The sequence below is a fragment of the Mustela nivalis genome (genome assembly GCF_964662115.1).
Source record: "Mustela nivalis genome assembly, chromosome: 16".
NCBI lineage: Eukaryota > Metazoa > Chordata > Mammalia > Carnivora > Mustelidae > Mustela > Mustela nivalis.
Genome location: NC_139035.1, coordinates 42,759,984 through 42,781,883, shown reverse-complemented (window position 1 = coordinate 42,781,883; position 21,900 = coordinate 42,759,984). Strand labels below are relative to the sequence as shown.

Here is a 21,900-nt window from a genome sequence, read left to right as displayed (position 1 = left end):
CTTGGTTATGCACCGGGACCACTTGGAGTTTTGAAGCCATCATGATTCCCCTCTGAAACAGCCCCCCTAGAACAATCCCCCAACAAATCCATAAACCCATGTGCAGAAGCAAGAGAGAGCCAGAGAGTGGGGCAGAGCAGGGAGCCTGAGGTTGAGACTGAGAAACAAGGATGCCCACCTGGGTGTTCTGCGTGGGGATCTGGAGGACCAGGGCCAGCGTGTTGTGGTCAAAGTTCTCGTCCAGGGCCAGCAGGGCCCCGTGCACGCCGCTCTCCTGCAGGTTTCCTGCGTAATCCCGCAGCCCGATGGACTGGACCCAGTGAACCACCTGGTCATTGGTCCAGACGAGCACATCTGGAGGGGAGAACAAGAAAAGGACCAGGAAGAGGCAACGGGTTTGGCCACACCCCCTCCAGGGACAGAAATGGGGCTCCCTGGATGCAGAGCGCCAGTCTGCCGTGCTTTCTGTCTTTCGTCCGTCTTCCCTGGCTGATTCTCTTAGAGAACCAGCCCCACCTCCCTCCACCCCTGCCAGCCCATAGGATTCAAGGCCAGGCCAGCCGGCTCCTTGCTGTCCTCCCAGAGCCTTTGCCTGGGCCCTCTCCTGCCCCCAGACTGGAACGGTCCTCTTAGTTTTCCACCTTTGAAGAGTCTTCTAAGACTTGCCTCTCTTTCCTGCCCACTGCCACCCAGATCACCAAGTTCCATGAGCGCATTCCCATACCAGTTTCTAGCACTGTCCTAGGGGAGTCACGGTGTTTGTCCAGTTGGTGGCCATTGCTGGGGGTAGGGGGTGTTACAGCTGACTGAGCAGAGACTATTTCTTCTCCACCAGATGCAACAGCCTTTGGGCAGGACTATGTCTCCCTCTTCGCACAGACTGGGGCTGAGGGTCCTCTCTAGCATTTGGAGCTTCCCTGAGGCACAGAATGCCTCTTCTCCCCACCACTCCCCCAGGGCAGGGAACAGCAAGGCAGGACCCTGCTCCCCGAAGGCTGCCCGAGGAGCCTGGCCAGCTTACCCTTGATCTCGTGCTGGCTTTCCTCCCGCCGTTTCTCCAGCTCCTTCCGGTCATAATTCAGCCTCTTCAGACACATGATACCGTACTGAAGACTGGTTCTGCAGGCACAGAGCCCCCCCTGAGCCAAAGTCTCCATGGGGCCACATTCCTGCCACCTCGACCCCACATCCAACACCAGCCCCAGCACGTCCAGGCCTCTGTCTCTCAGCTCCAGGAGCCCCCAGCCCAACTGTGCTCCTCCTTCTCCCAGGATTTACACGTGACCCAGCCCAAGGCCACTTCCCCTCCTCTGCCCACCCCGGGTCCCCCCTTGCGGCCAGGGTATGGGTCTGACTGATGGAAAGAAAGTTCCCTGAATGAAGCAACAGCCCCCCCCCCCACTCTCTAGGCATTGAAATGGCCCTACAGATATGTGACCCATACAGATAGGACCCTACAGAAAGATCCCTATAGATATTTCTTTGAGTCCCCATTTCACTCAGAGTCCTGACAATGACCTATCCATGGTACACGATTTGCCTTGGACACTGACCCCTCTGTTCTTCCTCAAACACAGTAGGCACACTATGCCTGCCTATGTGCCTCAGGGCCTTTGTATTAGCTGCTCCCTCTGCCTGGAACATTCCTTCCCCTATCTGTTGCATGGCTCACCACCACCGCCAACCCCCCCGCCGTCTCCTTTAAGTCTTTGCTCAAATGTCATCTTCTCCATTCAATGGTTCCCTTCTCCACCTGATTTAAGATGGCAACATTGCCACCATGACCGCAGCTCGTACTCCCAATCCCCTTTACCCGGCTCTAATTTTTTTCCTAGTGCCTTTTATCTGTTAACATTATATATATATATATATATATATATACACACACACACACACAGGATGGATGGATGGATGGATGGATGGATGGATGGATGGATGGATCCTTGTTGGTCTCTCTCAGTTAGAATGTAAAGTCCATGAGGGGTGCCTGGGTGGCTCAGTGGGTTAAAGCCTCTGCTTTCAGCTCAGGTCATGGTCCCAGGGTCCTGGGATCGAGCCCCGCATCAGGCTCTCTGCTCAGCAGAAAGCCTGTTTCCTCCTCTCTCTCTGCCTGCCTCTCTGCCTACTTGTGATCTCTATCAAATAAATAAATAAAATCTTTAAAAAAAAAAAAAAAAAGAATGTAATGTCCATGAGGGCAACATGTTCTGTTCATGGATATATCTCAAACTCCTAGAATCGTGCCTGGCACACAGTAAACACCATAAATGCTTAATGAAGGAGATGAAATAGTTTGCAGAAAATACTAAGAGTACCTAACCAGTACCAGGTGCAGAGTAAGCATTCAATAAATCATAACAAGCCAGAAGGACGCTACAGAATCTGTAGGCTTGAAGAGACTCCACGGGCCACCAGCCCAAGCTCCCATCTCATGCAGACGACACCTGTGTAGAATCCTTCTGAGTAGTGTGAGCTCCTCTGAGACAGGGAACTCACTACCTCTCAAGGCATCTCATCCCACCTTTCATTAGTGTTCTTCCTTCCCTTGAACCTGCTTGTCATTCAGTCTCTCTGCGCTTTGTCATCTATCAAACATAGGAATAGACATTCCCTCCCAACTCTATTACGGAGGCCATTGCCTTGTGAAATTAAATCATGCTGCCTGCTCCCTCCTTCTCTCCCCTCAGCTCTCCCCAGGCAGCCCTGCTTCCTAGAACAAGCCCTCAAAGCTCACAGAGACCACTTCTAGGAACTCTTTTCTGGCCCAAGGCAACCAGTCATTGCTCAGGCCCCTGGTTTAAGCCATGGTCCACTGGAGGCAGCAGGAGCACACATACCTCCTGATTGAAAATGCCTTCTGTCTACTTTTGATCCCACTTGCTATCATTTTCTGTCTAATTCTTAGGGCTTTCAAAGCCATTGCATTGCATGGTGAAAATTTAAAGTCAGATCAGCCTGGGTCTGAATGCCAGCTATGCCACTTCCCAGCCTGGTGGCCCTCAGCACATGGAGATGTGGCCACCTCTGTCCCACAGAGCTGCCAGGAGCATCACAGAGAACAGTGCACAGACGGGCTTGGCCTAGCCCCTGGAGCATCCAGGCGTCCAGGCCCTCAGCAATGGCACCACGATCAGGAGAACATTGTTGATGACCGTGTGTGCTGGTTCTCCTATCAAAACAGCTGGTTCTCTAGGAAAGCCACTCAAGAGAATACAATATTCCAAGGAAAAGAGCTGAGACTCTCCAGGGGCCTGGGCAGAGGGTCGTCAGGAGGACCTCCAGAATGCTGGGTGGGGCCGGCCTGACTGATCCCCTACCCCACCAGGCTCATGTCTCCCAGCTCAGCAAGAGGGTTCCCCTCTTCTCCCGAGCCCTATCCATCACTAAGGAGGGAACAGGTGCAGCAAGGCCTGGCAGCCTCCTGGACAGAGACAAGAGATTCCAGCCCTGGGAAGGGGTGGGGGAGTGCCAAGGGAGGTCACAGTAGGGAGTTCTAGCATCACGGGCTCTGCAGAGTAGTGGCAAGAGGGCTGGACTCAGTTACCATCCCTGATGCTCCTTCCTGTGCCTCAGTTTCCTTCCCCGTGAAATGGGGAAGCCAGCTAATCCCTTCCGAATTGAACCTTCCCTGGTTTATGAGTCAGAGAGACCGAGAAACATCCGCAGACTCCCAAGAGAAACTTGAAAAGCCACACGCTCCCAGCCCCAACATTCATCACATTATCCTCTCATTCTCCTGGGTCTGAACACCAGCTGTGCTACTATCCAGCTGAGTGGCACTCAGAGCACATAAGCCAGGGTCATACTTCTCCTGCAGGGTGGCCGTGGGCATTAGAGGTAAAAGACAAAGAACGTGGTTGAAATAGCAACCTGTGTGATTTGAAGCTACGTGTTAAAAAGCCTTCCCAACGACAGTCAAGCCCTAGATTTTACCACCCACCGGGCTCCCCAGCCCCAGTGCTTCCTGCGGTGAAGCAGGTCCACAGCAAGTGAAGCAGATCTGGAGACCGCGTCTACCTGCCGTAGGAGGGTGGCTGCCACCAGCTCCAGCTGGCTGTCTCCACACTAGAATGTGTCAACACATCTTCCAGTTTTTAAGAGAAGCCAGACATCCAGAATTTTGTGGAAAATTCCCTAGTGCTTAAACACTGGCAACTAAATCCATAATCTTTAAAATACCGTGTCAGCCCAACAAAACACAATTGTGGGGCCAAAGTCTGCCCACAGGCTGCCAGTTGGAGACCTCCGCCGCAGACACATGTGAACAGGAGAACTTGTCAGCAAGGGGGAGGAGAGCCTTGGATGGCATCCTGTACCAAACGGCGCGAGCTCGAAACCGAGAGGCAAGGATCCGGGATGCAAGGAGCACCAGGGTCCAGAAAGACCTTTCCTCTCAGCTTGGAAGGAAATCAGTAGACATGGAAGCGGGACCCTGGTTTCGGGCAGAGGCTTCCTAGAGTAAACAGAGAAACCTGGGCAGCCTTCAAAGGCAGAGAAACGAAAGGCAGACCTAGGAGGGAAAGCTCCAAGGATGTGAGGCTGAGCAAGAATGACTTCCTGAGTCTTCAGGGCTGGAGGGGAGAGGACCAAATCCTCCCTCACGTCGAGGGGTGGGAAGAGGACCTGGCTTTTGCAAGGGGAAGACCCGTTGGCACCCACACGGGCCACAGGCAGAGCCGGAGGCAGCCACGTTCCTGCAGACAGAGCCCCCGGAGCCAGGCTCCCCTGCTCACCGGTGGAAGCTGTCCACCATCTTCAGGTGAACCCGCAGGTCCTTCTTGGTCAGGTGGTCCAGCATGCGCGCGTCTACCAGGCACTCCATGAAGTAGCTGCGGTACTGGGGCAGCCCCAGGCTGGGCAGCCAGTCGTTCCCGATCCACTCGTGGTTCATGTCCCCATAGGCCAGGGTCTGGAGGAACAAGGCAGAGAGTGTCTGTGGGGGAGGAGGGCCTCGCCAGCCGGCCGCAGCTGGCGTAACCTGTGGAGGGAAACGGCCCCCCAGCCGCCGCAGCCGCTTATGTTCACTGAGAAGCTGGGAGTGGGAGGAGGGGGAGGGGTTTAAATGGTACTTTTTAAGACCTCAGAATGATACGGCTCCACTCACGGATCGATTATCTACACTAATGAACAGAAGCAGCTATCCAGGCAGCAGATAATACGGAGTCCTTCGACTCAAGAATGTATTTGCGGTGGTGTGTGGCCGACCTGCCTTCCTGCTTCTCCACCGGCCTCTAGCCCACTGAGCCCAGGGGACAGGCCGAGTTACAGAGGGCAGAGCGGCAAGGAAGAAAAAAAAAAAAGCTGATCTCACTTGGGAAACTGGCCTCCCACATCTACCTGAGAGTTAGGAACAGACTAAAGTCAAAAGCCACAGGGGATGGTCTGCACTTGCACTCTGAGCTCTGGTGTCCACTCCAGGAATTCCCCAGCCCCTCTGTTTGCTGCTTTCGCCAGCACTCTCTGCACATCGCAGCCGCCCCTGTCCACCCGCTCTGTTGTCACCTCCCGCCGACAGCAGGGACTCCTCTGGCCACCTATTCTTAGAAAGACTTTAGGGGGGCGCCTGGGTGGCTCAGTGGGTTAAGGCCTCTGCCTTCCGCTCAGGTCATGATCCCGGTGTCCTGGGATAGAGCCCCGCATGGGGGCGGGGGGGGGGGGTTCTCTGCTCTGCAGGGAGCCTGCTTCCTCCCCTCTCTCTCTGCCTGCCTCTCTGACTACTTGTAATCTCTGTCAAATAAATAAAAAATCTTAAAAAAAAAAAAAGACTTTAGGAAGAGCACCACTCCCTCACTCTGTTTCCTTACCTTACTTCATTTTTTTTAGATTGAAACACTGATTTTAGCTTTTAAAAGTGAAAGCGTTATACATATAAAAATAAACGTAGCATAATATCATAGTATAGCTTCGATATTAAGCATAAAGAGGAAGGTAACATCAATGGACACCAACCACACCACCCCATGGCTGTGTCTGCCCCGTGCTCGCCTTCCCCGTCCCGTCCCCTGCTGTCCCTCTAGAGGTCATTGCTATGCTGAGGTTCTATCATGCCCTTGCTGGAAAAAATGTTTTTACAGTTTTTCCAATCACCAATGTGTATTTCTCTAAAATTATATATTATTATATTTGCTTGTTTTTGAGTTGTAGTATAAAATTCTATGAATCTTTGGGGCTTAGATTTTGCACTTGACATGATATTTGCCAACTCAGTGAATGAGGAAAAGGTCTTTGCCCAGGTCACCAGGGGTTCCCCTTAAAGGGGACGGGGTGAGCACGAGGACTCATGGCCATCTCAGTCTCATTACTCCCAGGAAGAGGGGAAGAGGCAGGTGTGCTGGGGACACGGCCCTCTAAGGCGGCATCTGCCACCCTGAGAAACCAGAACAAGTAGCTCGAGGGGAACAAGGAGGAACGGGGCTTCAGCAGGATGAGAAAACCCGTCTGGGACCTTTCATGCAAAGAGGGGACATAAACAGACTTGGACTCGGGGAGTCCTGCTGGGCAAAGAGCCCGTGGGGAGAACACTGTCCTGAACTCCTGAGAGGTGGCTCGGGACAGAGAAGGGGATCTTACCTGAGCCCAGCTGCCCTCCTCACTGTCCTAGCGGGAACGAGTGCAGCGTGTCAGGGGAAACAGGCAAAGTCAAGAAAGCTGGAAGCATGTACCCCTGGCCCCATCAAGCAGAGGGAGCAGACACCCCAGTGGCTGGGAAGGGGACTAGGAGGAGCTTGTTGGGTGGCAAGACGGAACACAAGGTGTCTGTGCTAGTGCAGGGGTCTGTGTCTGCGCTGAGGGCAGAACAAATGTGTATGCGGCGAAAACACACTCCCATACCTTGTAGGCTTGGCTGGGAGCCCCTCAAAGGGCCAGGCTCTCCCATTCCCTGTCCCCCACCAAGCATCAAGCACAAGGACTCTGCAGCTTCAGGCCCAGAGCTGGGCAAAGCACTCCCTATTCCCAAGGCCAGCTCTTCTCCACTACAGCGCACCAGTGGCCTAGGGTGAGTTCGGGGCCCCCTGGGACGGAACCCCCAGCACCCACTAACTGTTCCCACTCCTTTCCCAGCCCACCACCTGAGAACAGAACCCAACACACATCAGGATATCAGTCTCGTATATAAACCGACTCTCACCCCCTCTGACTTCCCACCACCTTCCCGTCATCCTTGTGGGGGTCAACAGCCCCAACCCAGGCCCAAGGCCCAGGGCCAGACTCACTGTTTTAGTGGGTGTTGCCAGAGTTTCCATCTCTTCGTGGGTGACCCAGACATTCCCGGAAGACTGTAGGCAGAGAGGAAACCTAGCAGGTCCTGCATGTAGGTCCCCAGGGTTCCCTGGAGGCTGGGAACCCCAAGGACAAGGACTAACATCCCTTCCCCCGAGTCCTCCCACAGGCGCAGCCCCAAGCCCCGCAGACTGAGGCTCTGAGCACCTCCCCATATCTCTGCAGCAACATTGCTTGGCACAGGGCCTGGCATCTCAAAAGCTCCACAAACATTTCCTGAATGAAGATGGATGAATGGCGCAGATCTAGAATACGGGCTGATTCCAATCAGAGAGATGCATGGCCGTGAGCGACTTTACTCTGAGAGTCCACGGACTAGTCTGCAGTCAGACAGAGAGGCTGGAGGACCAGGACAGAATTCACAAGTGCCCTACCCCTCTGCATCCCCAAGTCCGGTAACCATGAAGAACCCCTGGAAGCCCCACCCTTGGAAACTGGGCCCGGAGATCTGCAGTGGTTCCCAGAGTGGGGATAGGGGGATGGGGCCCATGTGTGGTACACAGGGAACCAGGAAGGCAGGGAACGAGGCTGCTGGGATCCTCCTGGTATCAATGTTAGCCCCTCCTAGAGATCAGATGGAGCCCTTTGAGGGACTGGAAGGGGCAGGAATCAAGGCTGCCACTTTCCCAAAGGCCAATGAGAAACATCGCAAATTCTACACCAGGACTTCAGAAAACGCCCTGCGTGAGGGATAGGCCACTCACGGTCCTGGAGGTGGGCGGGGCAGAGGGGCTGGTCAGCGACACCATCTCCTGGATGGCCAGCCGGAGCTTGAGCCGGTGCAGGGCATTGCTGATGCCGATCTCGCGCTGGATCTCTGTGTCCGACAGGGCCGACATGATGGCTCCACTCTTGACGTTGGCGCGGCAGGCGGCCACATACCAGGCGGGCATCCCCACCCAGAGCTGCAGACACGGGCACAGGGGGTAAGTTCAGCCCCTTCCCCACCTTCAAGAGCTTGATGATATCAAGGAACAAGGGCCAGGCCTCATCCATAGTCTCAAAAGAGCAAACACGGTGCGGAATTTAGGAATGTAGCGATGACAACCACCAAATGTCTTTCCTTCCCATTTTACAGACAGAAAAATCTACAGCCTGAGAAGGTGAGGGGATTTTCCCAATATCACATGGGTGATTAGTTTCTGGGGACAAACTATAGGCTTACCTCCAGCCAGGAGACCACAGTAGGGCCATCCCATTGGGCAAAGGGCATTCCTTTTCTACGGGCATCTTCAAGCAGCTGGTGTCTTGCAGGAAGAGGAAGAACAGACTAGTCTCCTTTTCTCCCAACCATACTTACTCCTGAGACTGCAGGATGTGCTAAGTGCACTCTCACAACCCGACTCCCCACCACTAGACTGCTGCCCCTGCTCCGTGCTACAAGACACGGGCAGGACTCCTCTCCATCCCCAGAGGACAAGGGGCTCCGACTTTGCACATGGCCTGACCCCACAGACATTTCGGTCTGCTCTGTCAGAGATGCACAGGTCCTGGGTCTCTCTCCCCCAGACCCCCAGTCTCCTTCTTCCTTGGTTCACCCTCAGAATCACCTCCCAGTCCCGCTGTGCCCAGGTGCACTGGGCCAACTGAGTTCAGAAAGGGCCTGGCTCTGGCTCTGGCTGCCTGAGCTCAGTCCCACGGCAGGCCAAGAAAAGGACAGTGGGCAAGGGGCTAGGTTCCCCCCCTGGCCTGTGGCTCTTACTTCTTCTTTAGCCGCCGGTCCTTCTCTGCCTGGGTCCCCAGCTTGGCAGGCACCATGGGCTCCTGCAGACCAAGCTCGGAGTCTGTTAGCATAACTAGAAGGAAGAGATGGCATGTGAGCCAGGCCCCTCCTTCTCCTCCCTTGGCCTGGGCCAGGATTGGGGAGCAGACCCGCAGGAGGCTCCTCAGCATTTAACAACCCAGGAGGCCTAATGGGACAATCTATCACTCCCAGAGCCTCTGCTCAATGTCCCTACATCCCGGTGGCCCCACCATGGCATCAAATGGGTCACCCGGACCAGAGAGTCTCCCCTGGGGAGACTCAGCCCTGGAGGCGTTTTCCAGCCAGATGGACTGAGGCCTTCCTACTCCTCCAACAGCAGAATCCTAGACAGAACATAACTCTCCTCCAAACTAGGGTGCAAAGGAAACCCACAGAGCCATACATGAGTCTACTCCGGGTTCACAGAGGATTATCCTGACCTGGCTGGGGGTGGGAAGATGGGCACACTGAGAGCCGTGTGCCCCTCAGCCTCTTGCTCAGGGAGCAATCTTGCACAATCCCCATGGGGGAGCATCCTAGCTCTGTCTTCTTCTATTAAGGATCCCCCGAACAGACACCAGGCCCCTAAAGAGTTCACAGCAGGTGCCACATCTTAGAATTCATCACATTCCCGTCCCTTCACCCAGTGCAGCTGGCCGTAGGTCCGGGGTGACCCAGGAAACAAGGTGAAATGCCGTCTCAGGGTCCGGCATCACTGTGGTGCAGGGAGCGTAGAAAATCCTAAGCCTGCCCACAGAAGATCTCGTCCACAGATGAGCCCTTCTCAGCTCCCTCCCAGCGCCCTCTGCACCTGCTCCACCACCACCCCACCCCGCACCCCTCAGGGCTGGAGGCAGGGTGCTCCCCCTCCTTCCCCACCTAGACAGAGGTACCTGCTTTCCCTCTTCCTCCTCCTCACTTAGCTAGCTGGCTTCTGATTCACACCTTCTCTGAGGCAAAGGAAGGTCTAATTATGCCTCTGGGTTCAAAGGTTCCTTTTTTCTAGTTGATCAGGCCCTCCCCCAGCATGCCATTGTCAATGCCCCTGCTGCCTCCCGGAGAACTTCTCCAGGCCCTTCTGAGCCAGCCCACCGAGGGTCCACAGCCACTTCCTCCTTTCTCCCAGCCTCTGTCTCCCCCACTCTGGAGAGCCGCAATCGCATACAGAGCTTCCACTCCCAGAACCTGCCACCCCCAGACCCCCAGACCACTCACACACAATTCTTCTTGGCTTGGCTACTTCCCACTTAGCCTCCCAACCTGAGCCCAGCAGTTGCCTAGTAGAGGAAGCCACTGCAGGCATCCCTACCACTCCAGGGCTGAGTTCTGCATTCCAGAAGTGCCTGAAGCACACTGCTATCCTAACACTGTTCTGGAATCATCTCTTTCCCTTTTCCCTTTCTATGAGACACTGAACTCCTGGAGAGAATGGCCAACACTAAGCCTTGTATACAGTAGGTACTCAATAAATGTCTGTTGAACAAGTGACTGAATAGATGAGGGAAAGAGGAGGAAGGACGGGAAGAAAGGAAAGGAAAGCAGGAACAGGGGAAGGCGGAGGAGGACAGCTGACATTTACTGTGTACCCACCAGGTGCCAAGCACGCAGAACTTTCTATTAGCACATTTCTATTTCTATTAGAGCTTTCTATAGAACTTTCTATTAGAACTTTCTATTAGGTGGTAATGCCACTGCTGCCCAAGCATTTATGCGCATGTAGTATCTATGAAGCCATCAAGAGGCATTACGACCTGTTGCATCCTGGAGTGCAGATGCACTAGAAATAAGTTCTAATCAAGAACCGAGTCCTCCCAAAGGTCCTGAGCACAGGACGTCAGAAAACCTCCGAACTACAAGAAACCTCAGAGGTCCAACCTCTCACCCAGGGCAGGAATCCCTTCCACAGCATTCCAAGAGCCACCGTGACACAGCTCTCGCCCACAGCACCTGCCTCTCCTCCCTGGAGTCGAGACCTGCGTGACTGCAGCTTCCACACACGGGCCCCCAAGAGGCCAGCGCAGGAGGCCAGACCCCAGGACTCCCTCCTGCTCTGGCCCCTCCACTTGCACCCATTCGCTAGGACGTGGACAGACACCCTGGCCCGTGGCTCCATCCCGGCTCAGCTGGATCAGCCGGCCCTTCTCCTTCTTCCCGAACAGGCGGCCGATGGACGACTTGATGCCCTTGCGCTTGGCGCCCTTGTGCAGGGAGTCCTGGCTGCTGTTGCTGCTGCTTGGGTTGCTGCCCTGATCTTCCAAAGCACTACAGGAAGACAGCCAGGAGGGGGCGCAATGAAAAGAGACAGGCTTTTGTTACACCAGGAAGCCTGGAAGTGAGACCTCAGGGAGAACTTACAGGCAAGTGTCAGAGGTTGAGGGGGGCGGGGGGTGACTAGAGCAGGTGACCAAAGGAGACATGGGAATGTCCTTCCCCGACGGTGTTTCAAAGAGAAGTGAGATGTTCAGACACCTGGATACGGGAGACTCTGTCCCTCCAGAGGCAGGGGGAGGGATGAGATGACCTTGGGGTAGAGGGACTCGAGGTGTGGAACCTGTGCCACTTACCTTTTGCCTTCTTCCTGGCTCAGGGTGGGATGGCCAAGCTTCTCTAGCCGCAGCGTCCTGGGTGAGGAAGGAGGAGAAGTCTCACATTTTATGGTGGCTTTATCCTCTCGGTTCTCTTCCCGAGACACTGGCGACTGAACAGACAGTGAAGCCGTCAGGGGATAGAGGGAGAGATGTGGGGCCTGCCTACCCAGCCCAGACGAGGCAGAGGAGCTTGGAGAAGTGCAGTGGGAAGACTGGGGGCCTCTCTGAGCCCAGACTCAGACTCAAGGGCCCAGGGGAAAGAAGCCAAAGGGAAGGGCCTGGGAGAATTCACCCGTTAGTACCTGGGTCATCGGGCAGCACTCACCAGCAGCTTCCTCCTATGCTTTCTTAAGTCACTGGGCTGGAAAAGAAAGTACAGGGTAAGCTCAGAATCACCCTCCAGATGCCCGAAAGTCAACCCCAAAGGAGCCCAGCGGCCTTAGGAGGAGAAGGTAGGATTCAGTGGCCTAGAGAGAACACCACAGCCGAAAAAAGCCAGCCTGGAAAACTAAGTCAGGGCTCCCTCTGGAAGAGAGGGAGAGGTACGGGCAGGAGCTGAGGTTCTCGCTCTCTGCTTCTCCACAGGGTTGAGGAAGACATGACAGGCCCCAGCCAATCCCAGGAGGACATGTTGGTGACCGGACATGCTGGGGTCCGTGCCCAACATGGGAAGAGGACACCAGGCCCAGCCGAGAGGACTGAGCCCTACCAAAGCTTCTCGGCGACCCTCAGCCAGCCCCCAGAGCAGAGCCCAGAGCCGACTGGGCTGTTCATCAACTGCCTCCAGACTCTCACCAGGGTCATGACCCCCATGCGGTCCAGGTCCTGGGCAGCACTGCGGGAGGTAAGCTTCGGCGTGGAGCGGCCGCTGAGCGGAGGGGATGCGCTGGCCAGGGACAGGGCAGTCAGAGAGGTGGGGATGGAGCCGCGCTTACGCAGCTGAGTCAAGTTAAGGGCCTCCATGCTGCCGCTGGTCACTCGAGTCTCGATTTCCTCAGCACGCAGCTCCGCAGACTCCTTCTCTTCCTGGATCATCCTGGGACCAGACCCAACCAGACACTGTGTTGGTCCCCCCACATCCCCTGCAAGCCCAGCAGGAGGGGCAGATGCAGGTACCGCATCCCCCACCCTGGGACCCCAGGCAGCAGGCAACGTCAGGGGAATCCACACTGTTTCTGGCATAACACCAGGCCTAGCGGACACTGCTCGATCTTCCCCCCCAATAGCTTGGAAACATTTCTCTGTCTCAATAGCTGACTTCATGTAACAGAATGTGAAGGAAGGCATTTAGTCAGTGGGAATCAAACCATTCCGGAAGGCAGAATTCTTGACCTATCACTGACTAGGCGGGCCACCCGGAGTCAGATGCTCTGGCCTCAGTTTCCCCCTAGACCCAATGTCAGGAGGGGCCCAAGCCAACAGGTCCCAAACCTGGGTCCTTTAACTGATGCTGACCCCTGATGGAGTTTTCCCTCTTCCAAGAAAAGTGAGAAAACCCATGATCATTCTGTATGTGTGGACGGGGAGGGGGTGATCACAGAGGCACATGTCTTTGTTCCTTCACACATGTGCACACGCATACATGCATTGATGTGACAATGCTAACTGTCCGTTAGGAGCCAGACTCGTCTTTATTCTGAGAGTATGTCTTTCCAGTGTGAGGGATGTGAAAATGTCCTTTATTTTGCAGAATGGTTGTGATAGGAGACAGTAGTTACCTTTCATGTTTTCCTTTCCAGAATAAAAGTTAGCGGCCCTATGTTAATATCCTTCTTTCCAGTGTGTGTGTGTGTGTGTGTGTGTGTGTGTGTGTGTGTGTGTAAGAGAGAGAGAGAGAGAGAAAGATGTCCTCTTTTTAACTGGTCCGTGAAATCCCAAAGTGTGGAAACTGTGGAACCAGATGTCCCCTACAGCCCTCTAGGCTGAGGCACGCTGGCTCAGATTTTTCCTTGCCGTTGGGCATAAACATTCATAAACCTCCTATAAAGGCAGGGTCAAGTACATGTCTTGATCCCATGCCCTGCCCCTGGTTTCTGTTTGACACCTCATTAGGGATGGGAGGAATGTTACAATACATTGAGTGTAGACCTGAGTTTGAATCCCGGCCCTGCCACTTACTGTATGGCTTCGGGCAAATCACTTAACCCCTCTGGTTGCTGGTCCCTTCTCGGGACAATGGAAATAACACTGCCTCCCTCAGAGACTGTGTTAAGACTGCCAGGGGCATCTACAATGTTCTCCCCCTGATCTGGCCTCAGTCAGTGGGAGCTCCAGTCTCAAAAGCAGGTGCTGCGGGAATGCAGTCTCCCCAGCCCCGGGATGGGAGATGAAGCCCGAGAAGTCAGGCCGAGCTCTCACCCCTCTCGGTCCGGCATGGGGCCTGATGCCCCGCATGGAGTCCCTAGACTAGGCACTCAGAGGTGCAGCTAGAAGAGGCAAGCAGATACACAGAGAAGTTGTCCTGGGTGCCCCTTCAAGGCGCCCACAGGCCCTCTGCCCCAGCCCAAACCTGATCTCCTCATTGATGGCATCAAGTTGCTCCTGCAACATCATGGCCAGAGTCTGGGCGTCCGAGTGGCCGCTGGGGGAGACAACATCCACGGAGCCCACCAGACCCCCTGGCTCATCCTCGTCCACATCAGAGATCTCGGGGTCACTGTCAAAGGCAGGGGCGGCGGTGGGGGCCAGCCCCCCAGGCAGTGGAGAGGGCTCCCAGTCCTTAGCAAAGGAGGGGGGAGAGTAGTGATAAGACACACGAGGCAGCTGAGGAGTCAGCCCCTCCCCACCTATCCCAGCGGCAAAGGCTCCTCCCGGGGACCCGGGGACTCGGGGACTCGTTAGAACTTAGAAGCCCGCAAAATGTCAAGCCCCACCCCAGGCTACACACAAAGTGAGTACCTGCACTTTAACTAGTCTCCCAGGTGATTTATTTGCCACTAGAGTCTAAGAAATACTACCCCCGTTCAAGGAGCCAGATAGCAGAATGGTTAGGAACAGATTCCAGAGAGAGCCTGTCATGCTTTGGAATCTGATTATTAGCTGTGCAACAGTGGTAGAGTTGTTTAACCTTTCTGTGCCTCAGTTTGTTCATCTGTAAAATGGGGATGGTAACAGTACCTACCAATGAGGTAGGTAATCGTGAGAACAAGGTAAGGACTTGAGCACAGTGTCTGAACAAAGTTAGCACTATGAAAGGCTACCCCTTTCTACGAATACAAACTCTCTAAGAGTAACTAGATCCAGGGGACGAGAGAAGCCAAGCAGTCCTGTCTGACCGGCATCTCCCAGGGTTTCAGCACGTCTCAGGACGTACCCAGCCCTGAGAGGCGGTGGTCTCAGAAGTCACGCTACAAACATCTTCAGTGGACAAAGGCCCGGAAGAGGAAAGAGCACAGAAGGAGGCTGAGCGAGCCAGAAGAGTGGGGGGCAGGAACAGAGAGGTATACTAACCCCACCCTCTAGGACCCAGACCCACAAGTTTCCCTTAAGGCTCTTTTCTAGGCACCTGCTGTGTTCTTGTCAACAGAGAGAGGAAAGGGTGAAGGGAGAAAGAGACGCCCTCAGATTGTGACCTCATCAGAGTAGGGGGTTACCTAAGGGCAAAGAGGAGTCCTCCCCCATCAGACTAGGAGCTCCCTCCTCTACCTGTATCTTGTAGTGCCTTAGAGCAAGCCGAGGCCCTGGGCCCAGGGCACAGTGTGCTTAACCATTCTGGGGTTAAGAGGGAATCCCGTTTCCCCAGATAAAAGATGAGGTCAGTCCTCTGCTATCCTTTCTTTCCTGCTCCCCCCACCCTCAACCCCCATCCCCCAGGCAGCAGGCTCAGCAAGAATGCAAAGCTGCTTCTCAGAAAACGTCAGGTGCCATCCCCAGGGCCACTTAAACCTGCCATCCCTCCCTCATCTCCCCCATAAACCACAGCTCGTGTTCCAGAAAGCCGGCCAATTCCACCTCACCCCTGCGTCTCCCTCCCTGACCACCAGAAGCACACGCTCGCACCCCAGGCACACGTGCACACGCTTCAGTAGGGCCTCAGGGACCGGCTGGCCGCCCGCCAGCCCCGACCACTTGCCCACCAGGAGGCCAAGGCGAAGGGGCACAGCTGTCGCAGCTAACAATGGCCCCAAGCCCCAGGGCTGCAGCTGTTGTCCACATGGGGCGTGGGGGTGGGCCGGGAGGGGGAGGATTTGCACCGCACGCCAGCCGTCTGTGAAACTGGAGCCAGGCACGCGGCCGAACTGACCCCAAACTCCCCCAGGGGAGAGCCCTCCACACTCACCCATCCACCCCTCACCTTGGCAGACTCGTCCCGCAGGGCTGAGTAGCGGCGGTGCAGGCCTGAGGGCACGTGCGTGGCTGTGCTCAGGGCGAACCGCACATCCCCTGCGCTGCCCATGTGCGACCTTGAGTGGTTCAGGGGGAGAAAAGACCGGCCCTGAGGACTGGGAGCCCCAGCTCACACCCACTAGGGCCCAAAGAGTTAAGGGATCTCTGGCTTGGTGATGAGAAGTCTTAGCTGGCAGAGAGCTACTGTAAATGGTTTAAGGGTGGCTGTGTCAACAAGAGATTCAATTTATTCTCTGGTGACCCAGGTATCAGAATGATCCAGGCGAGAACATTCTAGGGGAGAGGCTTTCCATTTAACCGAAGAAGCACCTTCAGATGGTAAGATTTGGTTTATGATGCAACTGGTGACTTTTAAAGAGCTGAGCTCCCCATCAAAGAGGCATGCAAGCAACAGCTCTTGGGCCATCTGACAAGAATGGATTTTGCAATGAAGGTCTCTAAAGGTCCTTTTAATCCCAAGGGATTCATCCTCTCCCAGCAACTTCCCTTGGGTTTCCCCATAATCTAGACTGAGTTCCTGGCTGAAATTCACCCCAGGCAGACTCCCTATCCCCAGGAAGCTTGGGTGGGGGGAGGGGGGCTCCGGACACTCTTATCAGAGACATGGACTAGAAAAACCACTTTCATGCCCCCTGGGTTTATTCCAACCCTAGGATTTTAGAATCCCAGTAATGAGGCTCTGGAAGGTGTGGATGTCTTCCCTAGTGACACTCCTCCCCTATGATGCCTTCCCAAGCCTTCCCGGTTTGAGGGGGCTCAGGGCAGAGGGACAGGGCAAGCCTTTAATGGATAAGGTAGCTGCAGGGAAAGGGGAGTTTCTGCTTATCCCCCCTTCTCTCCTCTAACTCAGTCCCAATTCCGTGATAGGTCCAATCTTCCTATGGTCAATGCCAAGAATTCTCAACCATTAAGGAAAGCAATCAGAGGCAAATAGCTCAGTGTACTCAGAGTCATGAGACGCATTCATTGAGGGCTGGGGCGGGGGGGGGGGGCTCTCTTCGGAGAAACCTACGGGAAGGAAGAAGTCAGAGAAATTCCAAATACTATTCCCTGTCTCTGTTTCCTGCCTGTCTCCATATGTCCTAAACAAAAATTCCTGATGAACTTGAAGGCGGTACTTGTGTCTCTACCACCCCAGACACCCACAGGCTTCCCCTTCTTCAGGTTTAACATTCCTTTCCCTAATGCAAGCCCAACCCCTCCCCACATAGATGGGCATGTACACCTTTCCTGTCACCTCTCCTCAGGGAAACTGATCCCTATTGCCCCAACACAGCAATAGCATAACTGAAGGAAACCTCAGAGACTCCCTTCTGTGAGATACTGGTTTGGAGAGAAAACAGCCCGGACCCACAGACCTTGAGGGGCATCGCCTACTAGTGTCCTCAGTCTTTACCCTGCTTCTCCGGGCAGAGAAGTGGAGGCAGGACTAAGGTCTGAGTTCAATGCCAATTACCTCACAGAATGTGGAGAAAAATCCAGAAGTTCCCTAAAACATGGACCTAATTCAAGCATTAGGTGAACAGCGCCACTCCCCATCTCTTATAATGTTTTCCGGGACAAGGGAGGTCACAACCATGACGTGGCATCTCAACTTCCGACCATAAGGAAGTTCTGGAGCCTCCTCACGTCAGTCCCTCGTGCTGCCTTGCTGCTCCCTGCCTGCTGTCTGAACCTAGGTGGTCCTGAACTCTGAAGCAACAATCCTCCAGAGCTCTAAAGATGGTGTCTCCAAGGAAATAGAATGAACCAGACACTCTCCATGAGAAAGTCCTGTGGGACATCAGTGAGCAGCAGGTAATTCAGCACACCCCTCTCCAGGGCATGTCCTCTGTCAAGGAATCAGGAAGCACAGCCTGTGTCCCACGGCACTGGGGAAGGAGCATCCTGTCTTTACTTGCCTCTCAGCATCCCTCAGAGGACGGGTGCTCCTTCTATGCGGCCCAAGTGAGCTAGGTGATTTTGACCAAGTTCTGGGAGCCTCAGTGTCCCACCATGGATAGGAGGAGGACCCTGAGGTCCTGGGCGCTCTTTTGGTGGGAGGAAGTCTCCTTCCTCAGGGTCCATCCAGGACCCCATCCCAGCACGCCCAGCCTCCCGCGCTCCAGTACCTGGAGTGGACGCCATCCACAAACGGCCCCCCTCGACCCTTCAGCTGGTCCACCTCTTGGCGCAGCTTCTCAATCTCTTCAGACAGGCGGCCCTGTGCCAGGCAGACCCGGGGTGGGGGTGGGACCAGGGAGGGACGGAGAGGGGAGAGAGGGACAAAGAGGACAGCAGAGTTGGGGAGAAGCAGAAGAATGTACTGCAAGTCCAAAGCCAGGGGCCCCCGGCCAGGCCCACAGATGACACCAAGAGAAGAGGTCCAACTGGAAAGTGAGCAGAAGGGTCGGCAGCGGGCAGGCAGAGGGGCAGGGCCAGGAGAGGGTCTGTCTTGGTAAGGATTCTACTAGAATAGGTCTGATGAGCCCTCACCACTACATAAATGCATGGCGGTGGAGGCTGGGCAGCCGAGGGGCGCGGGGTGCCCGCCCAGACCTCACAGACGTGGCTGAGCCAGGGCCAGTGACCAGTCCTCCCAGAATCACTGGACTCCTGCCTCACCTGGTTTGAGGCCCCATCAGATCTTTCCCTGGGCCCTGCCTCTGCTGCCCCCGCTATGCCCTAAGCTTATGGCCTCCGTTTCTTCTTTACATGTGGGTGGTGACGCATCCACCGTGAAGGGCTCTAGCGAGGATCAGCGCAATCCCGTCTGTACACAGACTAGCGTGGTGCTGGGTGGCAGAGCAGCTGCAGGAAACACAGGCGTGTTCCTTCCTCACCGCAAGCCCGGCCCTCCCAGGCTGGCGGGGCGGCCCAGCAGCTGGGTACCTTGTGATGGTGCTGCTCCTCGATCTGCCGCTGGGAGCTCTCCAGCTCCTGGATCAGCGTGTTCTGGGGGAGAACAGCTGGGAGCTAGCGACCCCGCCCTGGCTCCTCCACCCGATCTGGCCGGCGCCTTCCCCTCCCTAATCAGCCCCCCTCTCCAGGCCAGACCCCCCCTCCTCGCCCCTCCTGCTTCTCCCTTCCCCAACCTCCCCGACGTCTGTCCACCGAGGTAGACGTCCCAGACGCGCCCCGCCCCTGACTAACCTCTTGCAGCCCAACTCCTCCCCTCGGCTCCACCCACACCCTCGCCACGCCACGCCCCGGCTTGGAAGCCCCGCCCACCAGGCCCGGGACCCACCACACCTTCTCCTCCAGGGCCGCCATTCGCTCCTTGAGGTGCAGCTGCAGGCGCTCGTTGGACTCGCTGAGCAGCCGGTCCACGGTGTCTGACAACCGCTTGTTGTGGTCCTCGTTCATCTTTTCCCGCTGGCGCACCTGCAGAACCAGCACACCTGGTCCCAGGTCACCCCAGGGCCACCCATTCCGGCCTGGTTCCAGCCCATTCACCTGTCCCGTACTCATCCTCCAGAGCCCCCCTCTCCAGCTTCCCAGGACCACCGCCCGCGGCCCCTCCCAGCTCCCACTCCTCAGGCCTGTCCACACGCCAACCTGGGAGGCTGCCCTGGGGACAAGGAGAGGGCCTGCGAGCCCAGCCCGGTGCCCTCACCCTCGCCAGCTCCTGGTTCTTCTCCTCCAGTTGCCCCTCCAGCTGCCGCAGATGCTCCTCAATGCTGCCGTGCCTTTCTTCAGCCTGGAGGTGGGCATGGGTCAGTGCATCTCCAGATCCCCTGACCTACTGCTCAGGCCCCACAGCCCACAAACCCTGTGCCAGCGGGCTCTTCGGGGCTCAGGGCCTCAATACCAACAAAGCCCAACCCTCCGCCTCCCCCCCTGGGAGCAGAACTCCACCATCAGTACCCTTCTTCCCAAGCCCTCTCTACTCCCTGCCAGGTGATCTCCACCCCCTGCTTCCTGCTCCTGGGCCTGCCTTAAAACAGCCCGGAGCTGGCAGCCCAATGGACTCCCCACTTCCAGAAAAAACTCCACTTGGAAGTATGAGCTGCCATAGGGGCGCCTGGGTGGCTCAGTGGGTTGAGCCTCTGCCTTTGACTCAGGTCATGATCTCAGGGTCCTGGGATCGAGTCCCGCATCGGGCTCTCTGCTCAGCAGGGAGCCTGCTTCCCTCTCTCTCTCTCTGCCTGCCTCTCCATCTACTTGTGATTTCTCTCTGTCAAATAAATAAATAAATTAAATTAAATCTTTAAAAAAAAAAAAAAAAAGAAAGTATGAGCTGCCATAAATCTCCTCCACGCCTCCAGGCAGATGGACCTGCACTTTAACATGAATGCAAGCCAGACTGCCTGGGTTCAAATCCCGGCTCCCTCTCTTCCCAGGGGTGTGATTTGGGCAAGTTACTGGACCTCTATGTGCCTGAGTTTCCTCCACTGCAAAATATGGGTAATCATAGCATCTCTGCCCATCGGATCACCATGAGGACTACATGAGATGATCCATGGCAAACACCTAGGACGCCATAAACACTCAGCAAATGCTGGCCATGGTTATAACCCGCCCAGGCAGAGGGGGTCCCCTTCCATTCCTGTGTCTCCAGAGGCAGAGATCCCATGTCTCCGCTGATAAGGTATTTCAGACTAGCACAGACCTTAGTCAGGAAACCCCTCCTTAAAGCCCCTACTATGACTCATTTGACCATATGAAGCCCTGCAGCCCATCCTGTCCGGTCTGGGAAGCTGGGAACCGGGCCAGCCCAGCATCACGTGGTGTCCTCCACCACACATCAGCCCAGCACCGCCTCCCTGGGCACAAGAAAGATCTCACACACCACCAAGTGCAATGCTATCATCACTGAGATGATGACATGATCAAAGACATAATGATACAAATGCCTGATTAGGGAGGGAGGGACTTTTCTCAGGTTACGGAGCCGGTCGGTGGCAGAAGCAGACTTGGTCCTGGGTTGACCAACCAGCACCCAGGCTGGAGGCTCTGGCCACGGAGCCCCCAGCTGTCACACTGGCACAGCGGCCAGCCTCTATCCTCCAGAGGCTTTGGAGCCTGCTGCTTACTCAGTGCTGACTTCCTTCTCTCCAAAGCTGGTGGGAGGGTCGCTATGGGGAGCCCACGTGAGGCCCCCCCATCAGCATCCAATGGGGTGCAAACACTCAAAAAGTCTCCTGATTAGCCCACTGCACATCTAGGTCCCTGCATTTACCCAGCTCTGCCAGATCCCACAATGACTTCAGCCTGCCTACCTCTTAGAAATGATTCCTCCATAAAGTTAACTATCCATCAGGTACAAATCTATTCCCCTTTATGAATCCTCCACCTGCAGCCCTCAAGCAACCAGAGCTAGTTTCTAGATCCAGAATGCTTCCGTTTGACAAAGAAAGGTATGACCCCCCTACACTCCCACTACCCCCCCCCCAACCTGCTCTGACCCAATCTCCTCCCGGATTTCATCTTTCCAGGGACCAAGCAGTCCTGATTATTCCAGTCCAGCCCCCAATGATAGCTAGTAGTGACACAATAGTGTCAACAATCATCAAAACATGTTGCATCGGCAACAGTTTCATCTACTTCTCCGTGGACTTCTGCAGCCCTTGTCCAGGGACCGTCACTTCCTTGAGGGGTGATGAGGGCAGGGACGACTCTTCCAGCAGACAGATACAGACAGTGTGTTCCTGGAGGCAGGCGGTGACAGGCCATTTCCTGGCTCCCAGCCCCGCGTGCCTCCCACTCTCTCTGCACACCACATCAGAGCTCCATAAAGCTCCGGAAGCCGAAACAGAGGCAGAGCCCTGCGCCCTGGGCCCACTTGCCTTGGTGAGAGCTGCGATCCTCTGGGCCAGTTCGGCCTCCACCTCGGGCAGCGTCTCAGCCTTGCGCATGGTCTGCTGCAGCCTCTGCTCTGCGGCCTCCAGCAGCTCCTGCAGGTGCCGGGCCTTCTCTTCACACTGGCGGGGATGGCTGGGAGTCAAGAGGGAGCCCCAA

At 55.6% G+C, this 21,900-nt stretch overlaps 1 protein-coding gene across 6 annotated transcripts in view; it reads right to left on the bottom strand.

The window, feature by feature from the left end:
- The window catches only part of PPFIA4 (PTPRF interacting protein alpha 4), a 48,817-nt gene that overhangs the window by 8,571 nt on the left and 18,346 nt on the right, over window positions 1-21,900 (bottom strand). For 3 of the 6 annotated variants that reach the window (XM_082702036.1, XM_082702037.1, XM_082702038.1), the window contains exons 9-27: window positions 21,729-21,863; window positions 19,498-19,639; window positions 19,192-19,340; window positions 18,832-18,894; window positions 18,072-18,163; window positions 15,908-16,016; window positions 14,123-14,331; window positions 12,409-12,649; window positions 11,939-11,974; window positions 11,590-11,723; window positions 11,121-11,287; window positions 8,984-9,077; window positions 8,447-8,528; window positions 7,986-8,186; window positions 7,215-7,277; window positions 6,571-6,597; window positions 4,734-4,909; window positions 1,022-1,119; window positions 179-354 (exon numbers count right to left, since the gene is read on the bottom strand). In XM_082702036.1, the coding sequence (XP_082558162.1) occupies window positions 179-354; window positions 1,022-1,119; window positions 4,734-4,909; window positions 6,571-6,597; window positions 7,215-7,277; window positions 7,986-8,186; window positions 8,447-8,528; window positions 8,984-9,077; window positions 11,121-11,287; window positions 11,590-11,723; window positions 11,939-11,974; window positions 12,409-12,649; window positions 14,123-14,331; window positions 15,908-16,016; window positions 18,072-18,163; window positions 18,832-18,894; window positions 19,192-19,340; window positions 19,498-19,639; window positions 21,729-21,863 (2,394 nt within the window). The remainder of the gene's footprint in view (window positions 1-178; window positions 355-1,021; window positions 1,120-4,733; window positions 4,910-6,570; window positions 6,598-7,214; window positions 7,278-7,985; window positions 8,187-8,446; window positions 8,529-8,983; window positions 9,078-11,120; window positions 11,288-11,589; window positions 11,724-11,938; window positions 11,975-12,408; window positions 12,650-14,122; window positions 14,332-15,907; window positions 16,017-18,071; window positions 18,164-18,831; window positions 18,895-19,191; window positions 19,341-19,497; window positions 19,640-21,728; window positions 21,864-21,900) is intronic. The other 3 variants (XM_082702039.1, XM_082702040.1, XM_082702041.1) reach the window with 2 other exon arrangements.